This window comes from Cervus elaphus, chromosome 21, assembly GCF_910594005.1.
Source record: "Cervus elaphus chromosome 21, mCerEla1.1, whole genome shotgun sequence".
NCBI lineage: Eukaryota > Metazoa > Chordata > Mammalia > Artiodactyla > Cervidae > Cervus > Cervus elaphus.
Genome location: NC_057835.1, coordinates 48,678,211 through 48,698,195, shown reverse-complemented (window position 1 = coordinate 48,698,195; position 19,985 = coordinate 48,678,211). Strand labels below are relative to the sequence as shown.

Genomic DNA, 19,985 nt, shown 5'->3' with positions numbered 1-19,985 from the left:
AGAAAACAATATGCAACACTGACCCAATATTATTCCCAGAAAAAAAAATGACTAAATATTTCCTCCACATACAAACACACACAAGATTAGAGTCGCTATTATGAATAAAATACACACCTGCTTATTCTCTGCAGCCAAGCACTATCGTGTTGGAGATGACGGCGGAAGGTCCCACTTACACTTAATGGACTGTCCCTAGAGTTTCTTTTACAAAAGCTGATGTTAAAGAACACTCTATAGGATTCTGTGATTTACAACAAGGATATGATCCTGTTCTTTTGGGGGAGGGGAGAAGTAATAAAGTGCCAAGGGATGAGGTGCGGCCCGTGTGGTACATCTTAATCACACAGTCAGGCCCGCTTCAGTATGGAATAAAGTAGGAATCAGATCACATCTGGATTTGCTGGCAGAAATGGTTATTTCAGAACGGCTCCTACCACGTGTTTGTTCATAACTGCAGCTGTGTCTCCCAAGAGAAAGAATGAAAATATAAATTACGATGTGTCTGAACCCTCCCAGATCTTCAGAACACAGGCTAAAATTTCCTCCCCAACGTTCACCCTGACTGCAATTACAAGTTTGTCATCAAGGGTAGGTACAGCACTGCTTTAACTTAGCACGCAGAAAGGGTCCAGAGGTCTGGTTCCTGCTGCAGCTGATAATGCCTTCCTAAAGAAAAGCCATCAATTGTTAACTATCATGCAAATTTGGGAAAGTAGAAAGTTATTCACTGTTATTGCTTCCTGATTTGCTAAGTAGCCCATCATGAGGGGACTGCACCTTCATCTACTTGAATTGAGAGAGAAGAAAAAAGAAAAAAAGAGTATTATCTTCTCTGTCTTAAGCAGGTTTAGCTCAGAAAGTCATTTCAGGTGATGCCACTGGCAAGTCTGCCACTGTTTTACTGCCTTTTCAAAAAGCAGGAACAATGGATGGAAGCGGGGGTTGGGGGAGAATGGATACGTGTATATGTATGATTGGATCATTCTGCCGTGCACTAGAAACTATCAGAACATTGTTAATCGGCTATACTCCAGTAAGAAGTAAAAAGTTTAAATAAGAAAAGAAGGAGGCAGGAACAAGAAGATTCATGTCATTGCTCAGCTTCACAGAATGGGTGGGAAGCATGATGTGTACATTTGTAAAAGAAAAAAAAAATGTCTAAGGCATTAAGTCATATTAATGATCTGCATCCTTGGTGAAACAACTTCTGGGAAATGAAAATCTATTGTATTTTGGCAACAGTTACAACAGGTGGTTGGAATTCTGGGCACTTGCCAAACCACCTAAAACTTCTATATGACTAGCAAGCTACTGTATCACATTGCAGGTTACAGTGAGACTGAGCTATAAACAGAGCCAATGGAAGAAATGAAAGGGATGATAAATAGACACAAGCGGTAAATCGGAAGCTCTACAAGACAAACATGATTTAATGACACAGGAAGATTAATGACAGTAACAATGGTTACTGATCGCTTACTGTGTAAGCATTGTTCTAAGCATCTTATGTGTAATATTCACTTAGTCCTCACAGTCACAACCCTATGAAGTAGGAGTTATTATCATCCGCATGTTATAAGTGAAGAAATGGGAGGAAAGAAGTCACCCAGGGTTTCATGGCTGGTGGCAGGACTACCATTCAAATTCAAGCCCCTGGTTTCCAGAGCACAAGTGCATGACCTCCGTGCCATACGGTCACACCCCTGGAAGTCAAGAGGCAGGTGCTTCATTCCCTATTCTGTCACAACCAGCCACATGACCTTGGGCAAATTGCCCAACTTCCCTGGACCTCTACTTCCTTATCTGTATAATACAACAGTTACATCAGATCTTTAAGATCATGCCAGTGATCTTATTTCTCCTCCTTCCAGATAAAACTGACACCACGATAGCATGACGATAGCATGATGGAACACCAGGCTCCTCTGCTCAGATGAAAAGACAGATGCGAAGACATACGGATGTGTGTACAGACAGACCCGACAGCTCCAATCAGGGATGGACTCACAGGACTCTATGCAAGAACACCAGTAAAGGGAAACCTGAGGACCCAGCGAGGCCCAAAGTGCTACCAACACCCCCAGAATATCTACTTCATACTTGGAATTTAAGAGCACTTAATCTCTTAGCTTATTTTTATAGACACTTTAGATTTATTCTGACAGCATCATTTACAGTAGCCAAGACACAGAAACAACCTAAGGACAGATCAAGGAAATGTGGTTCATATACACAATGGAATATTATTCAGCCATAAGGAAGAGGGAGATCTTGCCATTTGCGACAACACAGATAGATCTTGAGGGTATTATGGCAGGTGAAATAAGTCAGAAAAAGACAACTACCATATGAATACCACTTGTGAATGAAAAGTTGGTCAAAAAGTACAAACTTTCAGTTTTAAAATAAATGGTCCTGGGGATATAATGTATAGCATGGTGTCTAGAGTTAACAACACTGTAACGTATGTTTGAAAGCTCTTAAGAGAGTAAGTCTTAAAATTTCTCAGCACAAGAAAAAAAATTTGTAAAAATGTATGGTGATGGATGTTCACTAAACTTACTGTAGTAACCGTTTCACAACATATACATATTGCTAATATATAGGTGGATTTCCCTGGTAGCTTAGATGGTAAAGAATCTGCCTGCAATGCAGGAAATCCAGGTTTGATCCTTGCATTGGGAATATCCCCTGGAGAAGGGAACGGCTACCCACTTCAGTGTTCTTGCCTAGAGAATTCCATGGACAGAGGAGCCTGGCACAATAGGTATATATATAATATTCTACAATATATCTATATGTATCATCATTTGGCAATATATATGATAAATATATATATATGTATATGTAAAATCATTATGATGTACACCTAAAACTAACACAATGTTATATGTCAATTATATCTCTATTTTTCAAAAAGGTCTATTTTGATATTCCATCTTTGTTATTCTCTTTTCAGAGAAGGCAATGGCACCCCACTCCAGTACTCTTGCCTGGAAAATCCCATGGATGGAGGAGCCTGGTAGGCTGCAGTCTACCGGGTCACTAAGAGTCAGACATGACTGAGGACTTCACTTTCACTTTTCACTTTCATGCATTGGAGAAGGAAATGGCAACCCACTCCAGTATTCTTGCCTGGAGAATTCTAGGGATTGGGGGAGCCTGGTGGGCTGCCGACTATGGGGTTGCACAGAGTCGGACACGACTGAAGCGACTTAGCAGCAGCAGCAGCATTCTCTTTTACCCTATTTGGGTCACTCCTTAGAGGCAGGTAAATCTAAAACAAGTGGAGGAAAATACTACTCCTTCTCTGAACTTTACTAAACATTTAGGTACTTAAATTTTATCTTCATATAGAATACTGTTCAATTTTTTAAAAAACATGCAATATAGCTCTACAATCTAAATACAGAGCATATTATACATTTCCAGTCTCTGAATCAGTAAAAGACTGACGACCCTACACTTACAGATTTGCAAGATTACACTTGCAATGCTTAAAAATGCAGTTATCATAAAAGGTGTTGCTTAAAGGTAGCTTTTTTAATGCAGTGTGAATTTTAAAGGAGCGTGAGGCATTTAAGAAATGATGTCTTCAAGAAAAATTTATTCTCTGTTGCTCAGTAAAGCTGAAGCATCTCGGTATTAGATCCGTTCTGATTAGATTTTCAGATTGCTTCAGATATACAGACCTAGAAATCATTTTGGAAAATGACCTTCCCAAGCTTTGTAAAAACATAAAACATAATTCATATTTAATCAAGTGTCATATGATGGCCACCAAACCAGAATCTTTATTTAAGACCTACTAAGAAGCCAAGTAAGTGTGATCCAGTGTCTTCTCTCTGATCTACACACCTTGAATACTTCTACGCAATATCCGTACAATTCCACAAGCTAACACAAACAAGTCAGCAGATTTTTACATGCAGGAAATGGAGGCCAATGGGAGAAACAATGGAATACCTTCCCTCTGCTTTTTTATCCTTTGCTTTTTAATTAAATGATAAATCTCAATATGAATTCATTAGAAGCCTGATAGCTCAATTAAGCACTGTGTTACTATATACTCTGGGGCAACGCTTCAATATCAGTTAACAGAGTTGGGATGTAACCTGAGCAGGAAATGAAAGCCAAAAGTTATATTCAACGTACCATTTGGGAGAAAAATTGCAATTAAGGGGGGACAGAAAGTCCCAATATCTACAGACTGTTAAAATTAAATGACAAAAACACCATAATGGTTTCTCCTGTAGCAATAAATTCTTTAGATTCACATTACATAGTAAAGCCTGTCAGTTCATTTTAATTTGGTTTCACCAATAGCTTATTCAACAGAACAGGAACAAAAAGAAAAAGAAAGAAAGGCAACTACTGTGGAGGGGGAGAAAAAGGTTATTGGAAGAAATATCCCCTTTGGAAATAAAAAGAAACTGGATGAATCAGTAAATGATGCACTTGGGGAAAACACAGGGATTCCTGGGCTGTAAACCAAAGACAGGGACACCTGTAGACCCATACATTGAATAAATGGTTAACAGCATTTTGATTAAACACAGTAATCAAATAAATAAATGTTAAAGAAACGTAATTAAATACACACAAAATAAATGAATAAGTGTGATTTACCAAATAAATAATTTTTTTTAATTTACAAATAAACATAACTTGTTTAAATAAATGTAATTTCTCTTTTTCATTTATCCAACAAAACCTGAGTGCCCAGCGAGGGTGGGTCAGGCACAGTGCTGGGCTGTGAAGACACAGCCGTGAGTGAGTTCAGTGTCATTTACCGACAGGGCCTTCCTGCCCCACATTTACTGTAAATGCCCCACTCCCACTCTCACTGTGCATCCACGTCACGTAGTGAGCATTCCTAAACACCTGCACTTCATCTCCAAAGAGTCTGATTGGCCAGGAGTAGGACCTGGGCCCCACTTCCAGAAGCTCCCCAGCTTGAGATCCAATGTCTTCACCCCTTCCCATGGGTTGTTTTCTTCCCAGGATCTAAAGCATTCTAACATAGGCCACAATAGACATGGTTATCAGTCTCCCATCGTTAGACTGGGACCATCATGGGGCAGGAATGTGTGTCTGTTTGGTTCACTGTTGAATCCCCAGTGCCTGGAAAACAGTAGGTGCTCAATAAGTATCAGCTGAGTAGGTTCAGTGACAAACCAACCTGAATCCTCCCCTCAGGGCCCATACAATTACTGGGGAGAGAGAAAAACAGATAGTTAAACAAATGGAAAAAAACACAGCCGTGCCAGATAGAACAGTTCTCCAAGAGCCCACAGCAGGGGATTGTGACCAAGTCTGGGGCATGAAGGAAGTGACTCTGGAAGAAATGAATGGAGCAGGGGACAGCTTTCCAAGAAAGAGAGAGGAGGGCATGCGGGGAAAGGAAGAGGAGGAATGAGACTCCACTAAGAGCCTGAGGACAGAAAGGCAGGTGGAGCTGCACCAACCCCAGCCCCCATCCCCGCCACACTGTATGGATGAGCCACGAGAAGCCTCCGAGGCAAATCTGAGTACGATGGTGGCATGGTCCTATGTTTATCAGAGCTGCTGTGGATGCCTTCCACCAGTCTGTCAGGATGCCGGCATATATGCAGGGTGTGTGAAATCCAGTCCAGACTTCCACCCATTAGTTCCCATGCTGGACACCCCTAGAAAAGGGGGAAAAGCCGGACATGTGCCCCAACGCACCATCCAGGGCAGCCTCTAAGCTCTAGACAAGCGGCTCCTCATCCCTTTATGGGCACGTGCCCTCTCTAATTCCTAGCCTCCACACTCCACACCTGGGGCAGCTCTTTACCTGAGCCCAGGGCCCAAGTCACTTGAAGACTAGTCAACCAAGAATAACATCACAGGCCCACACAGCAATACTAGAAAACTTCACATTTCTCATTACCGTACTGATATGTATCATAAAACTCCAGAAATCTGAGTTAGCAACAAATACCAGAACTTTGATACAAACCCCAAGGACACCCCTTGTACCCTGAGCCCTTGGGGAACTTGCTGAGCTTAGTATTAATAGATAAGCTTTCAAATGGAGAGCTTCTTTTTAGGGCCACCAAAATATTTTTATTTTCACGACAGTGGTTAAAAAAAAAAAGTTATAAAACTCATTACATGCTCCCCTACTTTCTTAAACAAAGGCCAATGTACACAAGTGATGGCTTGTGGTCGGCACTGTACCATGGCACAGTTTATCCGATATTTACAGAAGCTCTGGTTGGTGTGACCGCCACAGTGCTAGGTGGCAGGACTCACAGACACACTTCTGGGGTATCTGTAGGACACGCTCAGGCTCTGGGCCAGCTGAGCTGAAATTGCAGGGCTTCTTGAATGGATAAGAAGAGGTGGTACATATATAAAACACAATATTACTCAGCCATAAAAAGGAATAAAATTGTGCAATTTGCAGAGATGTGGATGGACCTAGAGACTGTCATAAAGAGTGAGTAAGAAAGAAAAACCAATACCGTATAACATCACTTATGTGTGGAATCTAGAAAAACAATACAGATGAACTTATGTGCAAAGCAAAAATAGAGACACAGATGTAGAGACAAACATATGCATGGATACCAAGAGGGAAAAGGGACAGTGGGATGAATTGGGAGACTCGCACTGATACTATGGATAAAATTAGTGACTAATGAGAACCTACTGTAGAGCACAGGGAACGCTACTCCAGGCTCTGTGGTGGCGTAAACAACAAGGAAATCCAAAAAAGAGGGAAAATGTGTATCTGTACAGCTGGTTCACTTTGCTGGACAGCAGAAACTAACACAACTACACTACCATAAACATAAATTTTTTTAAAATGCAGAGCTTCTTTACTTCTTCTGGGTGTTATCCCTTCCTGGCCTGCTTCCTTCTATTTGGGTTGCCAACTGTCCCTTCTTCCCAGACCTGACTTCCCAAGAATCGCTCTCTCTTTAAATGGATTGCTTTGAATCTGCTGTGAGCTAAGAAACCAGATTACCAAGCTGGTTAGAACGGTCTCTTCTTCTGTAAGATGAAATCAATTCTAGGTGAGAAACACGCGTGATACTCTATAAATCAATCACGCTATTGTTGACGTCTGTGTGTGGTCTTTATGACATCAGCTCCAGCTGTGCGGAAGCAATAGACACCAGTGTGAAGAACACAGGCGCAGAATGCGTACCAACGGCCCTTGGTTGGCATCCTTGCTGTGTGCGCTTAGGCAAGTCACTTATAAAGATTCTCTGAACTTCGTTCTGCATCTCAAATGCAAATCTTCCTGCTTGGGTGGACATAAAGATTCAAGAAGATACTGCCCATTACCCAGCACATGGTACGCTCTCAAGAATGTTATCATCATCATCAACCAGGCTCAAATCTGTCAGTGCCAACAGGATATGGCTTCAACAGTGTTTACCACAGCCAACTTCCCCTAACCACAGCCCCCCGTTTCAGGAAGCAACTTTAGGCTGCTCTTTGCAAAAGGATAGCCACCAATTCAATCAAGAATGACAATCTGACAGGGCAGCGTTTTAACTGATGAGGTCGCCACCAGACCCAGAGACATGGCCTAATACGAATGTCTCTCCCTCAAAGAAGTAAGGATCCCCAGGGCAGCCAATCAGGCTGGTTTCATCCAGGGCCTGCATGAGAGAATTCAGGAAAGACTGGCCCGTGGTTGGCAGACACACAGAGGGACAGAGGTGTCAGCCAGGGCAGAGATGAAGGTCCAGATGGAGATGCCCAGGTGTTGCGCTGGGTCCTGAGAACTCACTGGAGCAGTTCCAGCCCAGCTTCTGTGTGCCCTTCACAATAAATCCTGTGACATAAGGGGGCCTGAGTGATACTCTGCTCTTTGCAACCTAAGGGCCTGTGGAACCAACCCATTCATATGCGGTATCCTTCCAAAAGTTACCCTCAACCGATCAGGGTGCCGAAGTCACCTGCAAAAGTGACCATCTGCATTCTTGGAGCAGTTGCCCAGGGAACTTGGAGGATGTGGAGGCAAGGCAGTTCCTGACTGCCCCAGAGACAGCCTGCTCCGCCTGCTTGCACCCTTGCCCCAGCCCACCTGCAAGCTCCAATGCCCATCTACGTCTTTCTACAGCCCACAGAAACAATGGGTGGCCTTCCAGAGCACCTACCACAATTTCCTGAGGATTACACATCAAGAAAGAGGTGAGCAGTTATTTCTGTGGCTTAGTTAAGAGCCAAGTTATGAAACGAAGCAAACCTCTGTGGCTGATTAGAAAATGGCAGGAAGATGGTTTTTAATAAACACCACCACCTTGTAGACCACATTAGCATTTACCAGCTTTTGCATCAGAAGCATGCACCCACACTACCTCCTTTCAACGTCCTGGTGAGGGCTTGTGATCCCCACTCACAGATGTGGAAACTGAGGCTGAGACGTTCATCAATTAATCCAGAAATATGTGTGGGTCAGTGACTTCCCTGGTCCGGGGTCACTGCACTCTTCTAACGGGCTTTGCAGGAGACAAGAGGGTACACAAGACAAGGAAAGTTCTCCAAAATTCTCACTGCTGCTCAAAGCAATTATGATGCAAAGAGAGCCTAACTTACTAGGTGTAAGGAGTGTGGTTCACTTTGTTTTCTATTTTGGTTTTTTGTTTTTCTTTTCTTCTTGGCCACACAGAGAGGCTTGCGGGATTTTAGCTCCCTGACCAGGGACTGAACCCAGGCCCTCAGCAGTGAAAGCCCTGAGCCCTAACCAATTCCCCTCTGACTTGGAATTTAAATCACTTAGAATAGTGCCTCATTTGCACTTAGAATCCCAGATCTGACCTGGACACCCCACAGGCAAAGCCTCCTGCCTCAATTCACCTCCAAGGAACTATAAACTCAACAGCCAAAGAGAAAAGAGATGAGGGACTTTGAGTGACTGATACAATTAACTTAAAAAATGACACCTACCCAGGTTAGGCCCGCAGATTCTGAGATCCCAGGAAAGGATTGCAGAATGCAGGGAGGAAGAAGTCTGCTTAGTAAGAGACACAACAGAGGTTTTTGGCTCCAGCAAAAACAAAACTTCAAAGGGACCAGAGCTGTGGGAGCTTCAAAGACCCCCTGCAGGACCAATTAACACCTACAAATGTTTATCTAAGCAGTCATTTCAGGATGGCTACTTCACTAAATGGGTGCTCAGACTCAACTCAAGAACAGCTATTCCTCCAAAAGGGACCTGGGTGGGGGTTGGGAGAAAGGAAGTGCTGTATTTTCTGAGAGAGACCTTAGTCAAGAAGAAAACAAATCCTCAGTACAGTGAAATTCATCACAGGCCCAAGTATAATAAAAGATGGGAAACAAGTTAAATCTGTTAACTAAGAAAATGGAAATCAACTAGGATACAGCCATGAGTTACTAAAAAGAACTATGCAGCCATTAAAAATCCTACTTTAATATTTTAATAGGATTTTCCTATTTAAAGGGAGAGGAAAATGCTCTGAGATAATGTTAAGAAAAAAGCAACATGTAAAAATACATTTAAAGTCGGACTCTGACTTCATAAAACCCACAGACGAGGCCGGCCGGAAGTTTGCTGTATTCGCTCCTGGATGCCCCAAGCTCCAACACTTATGTGTCTGGCACAAACAAGACACTTAAAGAAAATGTGTCAGATTCATTATTTACTATTAATTAAGCAGTAATTAACATATCTATACAAGGTACTTGGATACACAGAGACAGAATGACATAATCACAGAGGTGTACATGTTGGTTATAAAAGGCCAACTTCTGAAGTTTAATAATAGTGGTGAGCTCTTATTGTGGGGATTAGAGAAGAAACTTAATTTTCATATTCATATCTTTTGCATTTGCCTAATTTTCCACAAAAGCTCTGCAGTGTTGATTGTTATTATGGCAGTCACTCAGTCGTGTCTGGCTCTTTGCGGCCCCATGGGTTACACAGCCCACCAGGCTCCTCTGTCCATGGCATTCTCTAGGCAAAAATACTGGAGTGGGTTGCCATTCCCTTCTCCAGGGGGATCTTCCTAACTCAGGGATCGAACCCAGGTCTCAGGCTCTGCATAACTTTCGTAACTTTTTAACTGCTGTTTTTCTATAGGGATCCTGAGGGTAGGGAGCAGTGGGGTGCTATACTCGAGAAACTTGGCCCGTTCTGCCAGAAGTGGAACCTTCCAGGGGGTCTCCCATCTCTACAGGATCACACCTTCTTACCTGGGGCAACGATCACTCCCGTACCATCTCACAGGTTCACTGACACCTCGTATGATCACTCCTGCACAATCTCATGGGTTCATGACACCCAGTACAGGGCAAACCCCCCCGCCAGATGCTATCAGTGAGGGCAAAGCTCACATACAATTCACTTCCTCATTTTCCTGGGACGAGCTCTAGGACAGAATGAAAGCCAGAATCTACATAGACAAAGTTATTAACACCCCTTGAACGGAAGAGCTGAAGGAGTTCAATGTTTTTGCTGTTCAGTTGCTAAGTTGTGTCTGACTCTTTTTGACAGCATGAACTGCAGCACGCCACGTTGATAAATGGGGCCATCTTGATCCCATCTCTGAGCCAAACTTTTCCTTGGAAAACATGTATAGAAAGGAAAGCAGTAGCAGGGGCTGGGGGGGGAGATATGATGCACAAACACTGGAATGACATTAAACTCACTGACACACAACTGTGAGCAGGTGCACATTCTGTTTGGTTCTTTAAGGTGGTAACATCCTGTAGAGGAAAGAGCACTGTCTTCGGCGTTCAGAAGCCTGGTTCGAACACTGCCATGTCCTCACCAGATGCAACTGTGGCTCCTTACTTGACCTTCTCGAGGCCTGCACTCCTATCTGTAAAATGGAGATCTCACACTGGTTGAAAGGCTTAAAGGCACTAATAAAGGCAACCTAACATCAGGCACTGGACAAATGCCATGCAATTGTGAGGAGGTCCTTACGCATTAGAGGAGCTCGGTCACTGAACAGAAGAGCTTTGAAGGAAAACCAGATGGTTGTTGAGCTCAAGGAAACGCGAACTCCTGTGTTCATATCCAGACACAAACACACTCCAGAGTCTGGGGCATCCAGTGACCACTGAGCCAGAGAGGCTCCTCTGAAGAGGCGGGAAAGTGACAGTCACGAGCGAGCAGCAGGCTTCAGAGAAATGAAAGCAGCCACACAGCTTGGGCTGGAGCCCCCACCCAGGCACCCACAGGCTGTGCGGCCCACAACGATGCACCTCACCAGAGCAGGCCTCAGCTTACTCACCTGGAACGCGACCTGACGAGACACCCGTGAGCAGAGGAGCCAGGCCCTACCAAGCACAGCCTCTGGTGTGACCTTGGCATACTCAAGGTCATGGTCAGCAGGTGTCCCACTGCCACGGTTCCGGGGAGGCACACCCACAGGCCTTCCGACGAAGGGAACACGCGTTTTGGCCAAGTCTGTGCCATCCAAAGCTGAGGTCCCAGTCACGGGGCCGACCCACGGTGGCCTCTCACGGGCAGGGCCTTCCTAGCAAGCCCCTCTCTGCAGGCTTAGGTCAAGGATTCTACTGGCAACTGTCATTTGTTGAACTGGACTCAATCAATCTGCAATGTCTTTAGCAGCAGCACACGGAACCCCAACCTTCAGGGATTCCTCACAAATGAGGTCCTTGGGCTCTCTCCAGAAAGCAAGTTCAGAGCAACTGAGAAAAGGGCGGGCGGGGGGCGGGGGGGAGGTGAGTGGGGAGGAGTGTTAGAGAAAGTTTTGGAACCTCAGTTCAAGAAGACACAACTGCCAACTTCAAGATTAGCCTAGGGCTGGCCTTAGCTTTATTTTAAAACTGTGCTTTTGTGGTTTATTTTGGAAATGTGTTGGTGCTACTGTACATCTGTGGGGGAAAGGGAGCTTCTACATTTAAAACCTGAGAAGCACAATTTCCACCTTTCATTCCTCCAAGGTTCTCTGCTGGATCGCGAACATGCTCAGGTGTCTAGGAACATAGTTTGGGAAAAGGGGGAGGAAACACATCATTTACTTGTACACATTTTGTGCTTGCCATAAATGCATCTGAATTCAGCTTCTCATTCAGGGAATTAATTCCTTGAGGCCAAACTGAAAGGTGCCCACAACTCCTACTCAGACACAACAGCTCCAGGGACCTCCAACTTAGTTGGCAATGGAAAGAAATATGCAAGCCCCCCGAGAGCAAAAGTTCTCAAGTCTGACAATGCCCTTTAGTCGTGGCTATGCATCACCCCTAAAACTAGATGACAAATTATGCATGTATGTGCTTTCTTTTTTTTTCTTCTCACAAAGCTTGTCCAAAGTCTTTATCAGCTTCCCAAATGAGTCCAAGAGAAATCCTATAAGAAACACCATCAACAAGGACCTTTCAGTGGCTGGAGACCTTTCAAGTGTGTCTGTAATTAAAGATAGAATATTGCAGGTCAAGGGAGAGAAAGTCAGAAAAAGATTTACTTTCTAGGACTACCCCTGCCACGAACCAGTTTTCTGACCTTAAGCAAATCCATCAGTCTATCCCTTAGTTTCCACATCAGTAAAAGGAGGATGTTTGAAAGCTGAATGATCCCTTAACCTCGGGACCCTTAAAAATACCAGGATTGTGAGCTTCAACAAACACCGGAAAAAGGTGTCCAAAAGACCTGCACAGAATCCTGCCTATTACCAGAAGAGCGCCTTAAAATATTCTCCACCGCTTTCCTCGGAGGGGTCAAAGATAGAAGCCACCTCTCATTTCCTTCTCTTTCTTCTATTTCAGAAAGCCAAATTTGAAGTTTCACAATAATGCCCTCTGAAGGGATCTGAACTACGAACTTCATGCAAAAAATACGGTCATTCTGTAAGAATGCATAAGAAGCTCAAAAGATGTAAAATAGAATTTCTCTAAAGCCTCATTACAAATCATGTAATCACCGCATCAACTTCTTTTAGCCGGCGTCATCTACATCTGTGAATATATGTAACTGATGAAAATTAATTATGAGTGTCATAAAAATGGATGTTCTAATATAATCCTAGACGTCTGGGTCACAACTATTGCTCTATTACAAGAGAAAAGTCTTTCCCTTTATTCCACGTAGCTCTTCTATACCTTTAGCAATAAATGTCTGCTTTTCACAAAAGTGACGGTGAGGTAAAGAAACTAAATATTTGTCACTCAAGGCTAAATTTCACTAAAAGCAGCTTTTTTAGTTGTACATATTCTATGGTATCCTAACTTGGCCATGAGACTGTAAATTTTCAACCTAATTATCATTCCCCTAATACTAGAGCAAAGTTATATGTAGTTACTTGTGGCAGCAAATTAAACTGAAGCATTTTCATAGACACTTGCTAATAAAAAAAAAAAGAAGTAGATGAAAACAGATTCTGTTTTCACAAGCCATTATCAAGTGAATGCTTACAGAGTGCCCTGAAGCCATCTAAAACCCATTCCACCAAAGGATAAACTAAGGTTCAAGATGATGAATCAGAAGTCACACCATAAGACAGTATGAGAAGTCGAACTTAGATGACTTCTATAGACCTAACTGCAACATCCTCCTCTAGAATGCTGGAACGAGATTAGCATTTGATTGGAGGAGTTCTGTGTCTGATACATGCACGGCTGACTTCCAGAAAACATCAGGATAAACAGCAAAGTACAGTAGTTGGGCTTACTTCAGAGCATAAGACAGGTTGTGCTCACCTGTCTCACCACATCAGAGCTCATTCTTCATCTTCATATCTTCCAAAGTCAACACAATAGGCAATCATGTTTGCAAACACCATTTCTCAATGATAAAGCATCCAGATAACTCAGTGAGAGGAATGAGTTAAAACTCCAGGTCAACCAGGCCAATGAATACAAAAGTTCTACAGCACCATCCCATCCCAGGAAAGGAGGTTAGCGCTGGAAAGTATGCAAAAGAGGAATGAAGAAAATCCAGAAGTGGCTGTGAAAGAAATCCCTGCTTAGGAGAAAGAGGCAACTTGCCTTCCTCACTAAATGCCACTTTTCAAAGGAGACTCAATCTTGAGGGCCTGACCCCTTGTGGCCTTAAACATAAACCAAAACAAGGACATGGGTGTCAAATTTCTTGGCGCAATCACAAAGGGGTCAAAAATTAGAGAAATTTAATGAGCAAAAATTAAAGTTTTTAGAAAACGAACCCCTCCTTCCCTCATTGCCAAAATCTCTAGAAAAACGCTTCAGCAGAGAATGTAGACATTTAATATTCATTTGAGGCCTAGGAGGGTAAAGCAGATATGACTGTTTTATTGGATGGAGGGTGTTTCCCAAATAAATGTACAATTCCAATTTCTTAAGGTAAGATCTCAGGTCCAGCTCCTTTAGAAGAATGAAGACCATCATGATCTTTCTACGAAATTCAGTGAGACTGCTTTAGACTGAAAGGTTAAGACTTCATCTCGAGTTACTCCACCATAAACCAGACAAAGAAATTCTTCAAAGGCTATGAGCCTTTTTTTCTTACAAGCACCCACAGGAATAGGTCAATGTAAATGTCGTGTAAACAAAGCATTCATTACCAACCACAGTTTGTTTCTTTTGTGAGAAAAACTGAAGCCAGGGCAACTGCACCCAACATTCACAGGTAACTGCCCCTGAAGCAGGGTACAATTCAGATTCATAATTGACCCTCCAGCCTCGGGCTTTGCTTATGCTTGAAAGGCAAGAGGTGCTGGGAGTTGGGGAATCCCAGTGTTTGATCCCTTCTCCTTTACTGTCTACGATCAAGTACAGGGGGACTTGAACTTCCCTTCCAATCCCTCCAACAGAGGCCTGAGTGTCTGAGGAAATCCACAGACAACAATCAAACCTTTCATTTCAGGGCCCTTTCCCCACCATGCCCCTTCCTGCTCCAATCAGGTCTGCAAAGCGTTTCCCCTATTCCGCATTTCATGAATCAATTGCAAAATCCGCCAACCTCTGCCAGTTACTCTTGTACTCAGCGGAGAGGCTCCCCTTGCTTCCTTGGGTAGCACAAGGCTGCTCTGGTTTTTAACTGGCGTAACGTGGAAATGCACCGTAGGAGCTCACTAACTCTTTCAAAGCCAGACACATGTGGAGAAACTGGAGCTCCCACCCCATTGTCCAGGAAAGGGACCCTCCAAGCTCAGGTTAAAGCCCATTGGTGGAAACTAGTTTTGACCTCCCCAAGCCCAGTGTGTCAGTTACCATCACCCTGAAGGAAAAGGAAGAGTGAGAAAGGCTACAAAGTCTCCAGCTCAGTTACTTAGCAACTGGACAAAACTTGCTTCACTCCAGAGGGTAAGGAGGCATCTTACCACCCATTCAGAGAGTAACAGTCTCCGATTTACATGCAAATTGATAAAGACAAAAGGAAAGAGGAAATCTAAATTAGCAACTGGAGTTTACAGCAGTAGAGCTGAGGCCCAGATTTACAAACAGCTTTCTCCCAGGGGGGGAGGCAGGATATATACATACCAACAAGCACACATGAATGAATGCATGCATGCATGCGTGCATGCAAGACCACAGGCCCTAACCGGCTTACAGTCTCCCTTCATAAAAGTCAATGCCATCTGGGAGTAGGGAAGAGACAGGCACAGAAAGTTTAGGAGCTAAAATTAGAGCACTTCCACTACTAACACACATTTAAGGTTTACGGAAAGATGACAATTGGGGGGTGGGAGAATTCCAGGGAAAGCAGCTTCCCCTCCCTCCTCGAGAGAACCGCAAATAAAGCATCAATCTTGGGTGGAAGGTCCCTAGACTGGGTGGATTCACAGTCTCTGGGGTCCCTATAACCTCTCACAAACACTCTCCTGGCTCCGCCGGTGAAGCGCAGGTTCCAAACTTGGATCAAACCCACACCCTTCATAGAAGACACATCACCCTGAAGGTTTTCCAAGCAAGAGGGAGACACTGTCACGTACTTGGCCCAAGAAAGTGCTCCAGGCTTTTCCGTTTGCCCGAGGAGCGCCAACTCTGGGTCCTCAGCTCTGAGCCACACACCAGAGAACCACGCTGCTCTGTCCCAGGCTTGGAGCAAGAAAAAGAGGACCGGAGGGGCTCCCCGTCCCATCCCCATTCCCCAACCTCACGCCTGGACCCAGGGGGGCAGGGCCCGGGGCTAACCCGCTGAAGCCGCCACTTACTTCTCATACTCGGTGTTGTCCCGGTCACAGCGAGAATCCTTGTGCTTTTGCCAGTCTTTGCCATGCTTGCAGGTGGTGAGCAGCACTACGTCCTCCCCGTTATGGACGTGATATAAGGCATTCCTGGTGTCTGACCCTATCCCTGTCAGGTACCTCTTCCCCTTGAAGACCAGCATGTACTTCCTGAGAGGAGGGATAGTGTTAAACTTCAAAAACCCCCTCTCCCCTCCTGTCCTGGGATGATCCTTAGAAAAGAGGGGAATAGAAACATCAAAGTTGGGTCGGAAGTTTTCAGTACTGATGCTGGCTTTAGCCAGCATCGCCTGGCCGATGTCAAACCCCACGTCCTCGGTGTAGTCAGGCCAAGTGCCGGAATATAAATTAAAAATTAAATGATTCCTACCGTTGTTCCACAAGTGGAGACTCTGCACTTTGGATCTCAAATTGTGCACATACTGAGGTGACAACTGGTCTCGGTCTAAAGTGTCCAGACTCAGGACAAAGAGGCACGCCTGGCTGGGGTCCGAGGTATAGAACCTGGAGCCCTCGATGGCCGCTAGAATGTTTTGGTAACTTTCGGCGATTTTCTCCCCTTTTTGCTGTGGGTAGACGTAGACTTTGAAGCCGTTTTTCTTGCAAAGGGTGAAATCGAAGCAGGACTCCATGCGGCACTTCTTGCCTTTGTAGATGCTCGAGTTGGCCTCTCGCTTCTGCCGGGGCGAAACGTGCACACTGGAATCCTCGTTTTCCAATTGATCCCAGGGAACGAAGGGGCGCAGAGCGTCCGGGAAGCGGGGCCAGAAATGATCCGGACTCGGGTGGTGCAAGCCATTCCGACCGCTGTGCTCTTCTCTCCGGCTGTGGCTTCTCGATGCCCTAAACTGCAAGCCTCCGAAATAAAACAAAAGGGCAAGACAAGAGCCAGCTGAGAGCAGGATGAAATAGCGTTTTTTGGCCTGCATGTGTCCTGCCTGGGTCAAGAGGATTGTAAATAAACACAAGAATCACCCAAGTTTCCCAATCAACACTTTCAGCTCCAGTCCGCCATCTTCCCGCCCGTAAAGACTTCAAACTCTCCGCTCCCACCTTCTCTGGATGCCTTTCCCCAAGCCGTGGACTGATCCAGCGCATGTGGGCGATTTCTTTAACTTTCTCCCCTTCGGTCTTTCATCTTTGGGTTGCACAATGGACGGGAGAGAGCGGGGCGGAATATCTCGCACCCAGGGCGGGCGAGCAGCGGACTGTAATTCTCTTGCATGCAACAAGACCGTGGAAAAGAAAGAGAGGGGGGGGAAAAAAAGCTCCCAATGCCCAATCAATGGCAAGACGAAGTGATTTCCTTGCCTCTCGGATTCCTCTCGGAAGCGTGGAAAACGAGCCCCTGGAAAGCAACTTCAACTCATCCAGTCTCCCGTGCAGAACACTCCGGTTCCAACAAGTCAGCCGATCCCCGGGTTCAGCCGGCTAGTGCATCTTGCAGCTGGGGCGCCGTAACCTCACAAATCCCTGCATCTCTCTTTATTCCCTTCTGCAGCGGCTCCGAGACTCCGGCGGTGTTTACTCCTGCGCTCGCGGGGCCGGCCCCCGGGACGCGCGGCGGCCCGGCTGGAGAAGACTGGAGGCGGCGGCGGCGGCGCTGGGTGACGGCGGCGGCGCGTCCTCCCCGCGGGCAGTGCCGGCCCCGAGCGGCGCTTCCCAGGCCCCCGCGCGATCGCTGCCGACCGCCGCGTTCGGTCGCCGAATGTTACCCGGTTCTGAATGTTACACTTACACATTCCATTCCCGACACGACAGCGCTGACCTCATCCATCCACGCAGCCCGCGCTGCCATTGGCCAAGCGTCACGTCCGGGGGGGGCGGTGCTTCCGCTGCGCCCATTCATAACCCCCGGCCACCGGCAGAGGCGCCGGCGCGGAGCTGGGGGTGCGGGCGGCGCGGGGACCCCGGGGCGCCTCGGCCCGGCCCCCGCGGGCAGAGCGCGGGGCTGCCCCGAGAGAGTCCCGCGGCCCTTCGGCGCGCCGGGATCCGGACCCCGGCCTGGGCCGCACCACCTGCAGCCGCCGCGCCGGGAAACGAGCGCCTCCCAGAGGCGCCTACGGGCGCGCTGAGGCTGGGGAACCAGGGACCGGCGGGCGCTTCCCCGGCCCGCTGCTCCGGCTGCCCCGGTCGTCCTCGAGAATTCCTACTCCTCGGCTGCCTGCCGGGAACGCCTCCCCGAACGGGCGGCGGGGAGTGTTCGGGTTCCTGGAGAAGGATGCTCGAAAAGTGGAGCAGTGGGGCGAGCCCTTGGGCTGCAGGAGGAAAAAGGAAAAAGAAAAAGACTTCATAGAAAGCGACCGCTGACCAGAAGGATGCCCTCTCTCTGCCCACCTTCCACCCGCTGAGGGCCCCAAATTTTCCTTTCTACAAAGCATTTAAACAGGTCCCTTATCCCCTAAATGTTTGCTGTGTCGCTTCAGTCGTGTCCGACTCTGCCACCCCCATGGACTGTGACCCGCCAGGCTCCTCTGTCCACGGGATTCTCTAGGCAAGAATACTGGAGCAGGTTGCCATGCCCTCCTCCAGGGCATCTTCGCAACCCAGGAATGGAACCCATTATCTCCGGCGTCTCCTACATTGCCCATCTTTTTTTTCTTACCCCCAAGGAACCACCCCAATCCCCATTAATAAAAAGAAAATGCTACAACCAAAAAGGAATCGTTTCGATTCTTCATATCTGTCTGTGCACTAATTCACCTATCCCAAATCACCAGTAACTTTCCGCGCATCCTTTCCTAGTTTCCGGAAGCCCTTTGTCTATTCTCTAGAAAGCTTCCAAGAGATCCAATCACACTGTGGAAAAAAGAAAGAGCTTCTAATAGCCGAGAATAACCCGGTTGATTTAAGCTCCTCCCAGTACCGAAAGAGATATTACTCTCTTTTGCGGGGAGGGGGAATGGTTTTTAAGGAGCTGTCTCTGAGGAATAGATGACTGGTAGAATGGCCAGCTGTAGATGAGACACTTGAGGCAGGAGATGACCTTTTTTACCATTAGTACAAGTTAGTCCTTCCTTCAACAGCCCTCCCACACCCCGGCCATAAGCCCCTGCTACCCTCAGGGGCCCATCACTGGACAAATCAGATAAAGATCCAGAGTCTCTCTAAAGATCCTCCAAGACTGCAAAGATGTGCTCTCAAACAGTACTTGTGGTCAAAGCCAAGTCCCTGGCCTTGCAGCCTGAATTCTGCTTTACTGGGAACACCTCCCACCCTCTTCCCCAGCCTAAGTCACAGGGGCCTGGCCAAACTCGACAAACAGTTGCCTAGGGCAGCAAGCTGTTTAGTGATTGTTTATTATGGGAGGGACTGAGAGCCAGGGACAGACACATCCCAGTTTTCCCCAAGGCTGCAAAAAAAAAAAAGAAACTCCTTCGGGTGTGGACAAAGGACATCATTATAAACGAAGCAGTGTGAAATGATCAAGTGGAAAATTTTAGACATTTGTTGTTTCAGATTTGTTTTTAATAAAGGGGTAAAGGGGCCTGGGTGGGACGTTGCTGTACCTTTCTGAAGTCTTGCCCTATCTCTGGCCTCTGCCAAAGATGAGATAGCTTTTCCAGATTTGACGTGTACTCCCTGCACAATCAGACAGGCCTGGGAGAGAAATGAGGCCTCAGTCATCTTCCAGATACAATGACAGTGATGCAGATAAATGCAGTGATTGAAACCTCATGTGACCCAGGGGCCCACCCCAGCCTGGGTTGCTGAGAGCACCCATGCAAGGCAAAGGCCCTTCTGTTGAGATTAGGGTGCAGATTTTCTCAGCCCAGTGGAACTGAGGCTATGGGGACTGCAGCTCCTCTATCTCCTGATAGCCATCCTGTGTGACCTTAGTGG

At 46.1% G+C, this 19,985-nt stretch overlaps 2 protein-coding genes across 2 annotated transcripts in view; one reads left to right on the top strand and one right to left on the bottom strand.

The window, feature by feature from the left end:
* Positions 1-17,236, bottom strand: part of EXT1 (exostosin glycosyltransferase 1) — a 308,571-nt gene extending 291,335 nt beyond the window's left edge. The window contains exon 1 of the mRNA XM_043879337.1: positions 16,110-17,236. Coding sequence (XP_043735272.1) covers positions 16,110-17,071 — 962 coding nt within the window. The 5' untranslated portion in view covers positions 17,072-17,236. The remainder of the gene's footprint in view (positions 1-16,109) is intronic.
* A 129-nt stretch (positions 17,237-17,365) lies between these two features.
* LOC122679074 (translation initiation factor IF-2-like) lies at positions 17,366-18,792 on the top strand. Its single transcript, XM_043879338.1, has one exon. It carries the CDS (start codon positions 17,366-17,368, stop codon positions 18,215-18,217), a length of 852 nt encoding a protein of 283 aa, XP_043735273.1. The 3' UTR covers positions 18,218-18,792.
* The last annotated feature ends 1,193 nt before the right edge of the window (positions 18,793-19,985 follow it).

Coding starts and splice junctions, on each gene's coding strand:
- LOC122679074 (XM_043879338.1), top strand. CDS start 17,366: ATGCAACAAGACCGTGGAAAAGAAAGAGAGGGGGGGGAAAAAAAGCTC.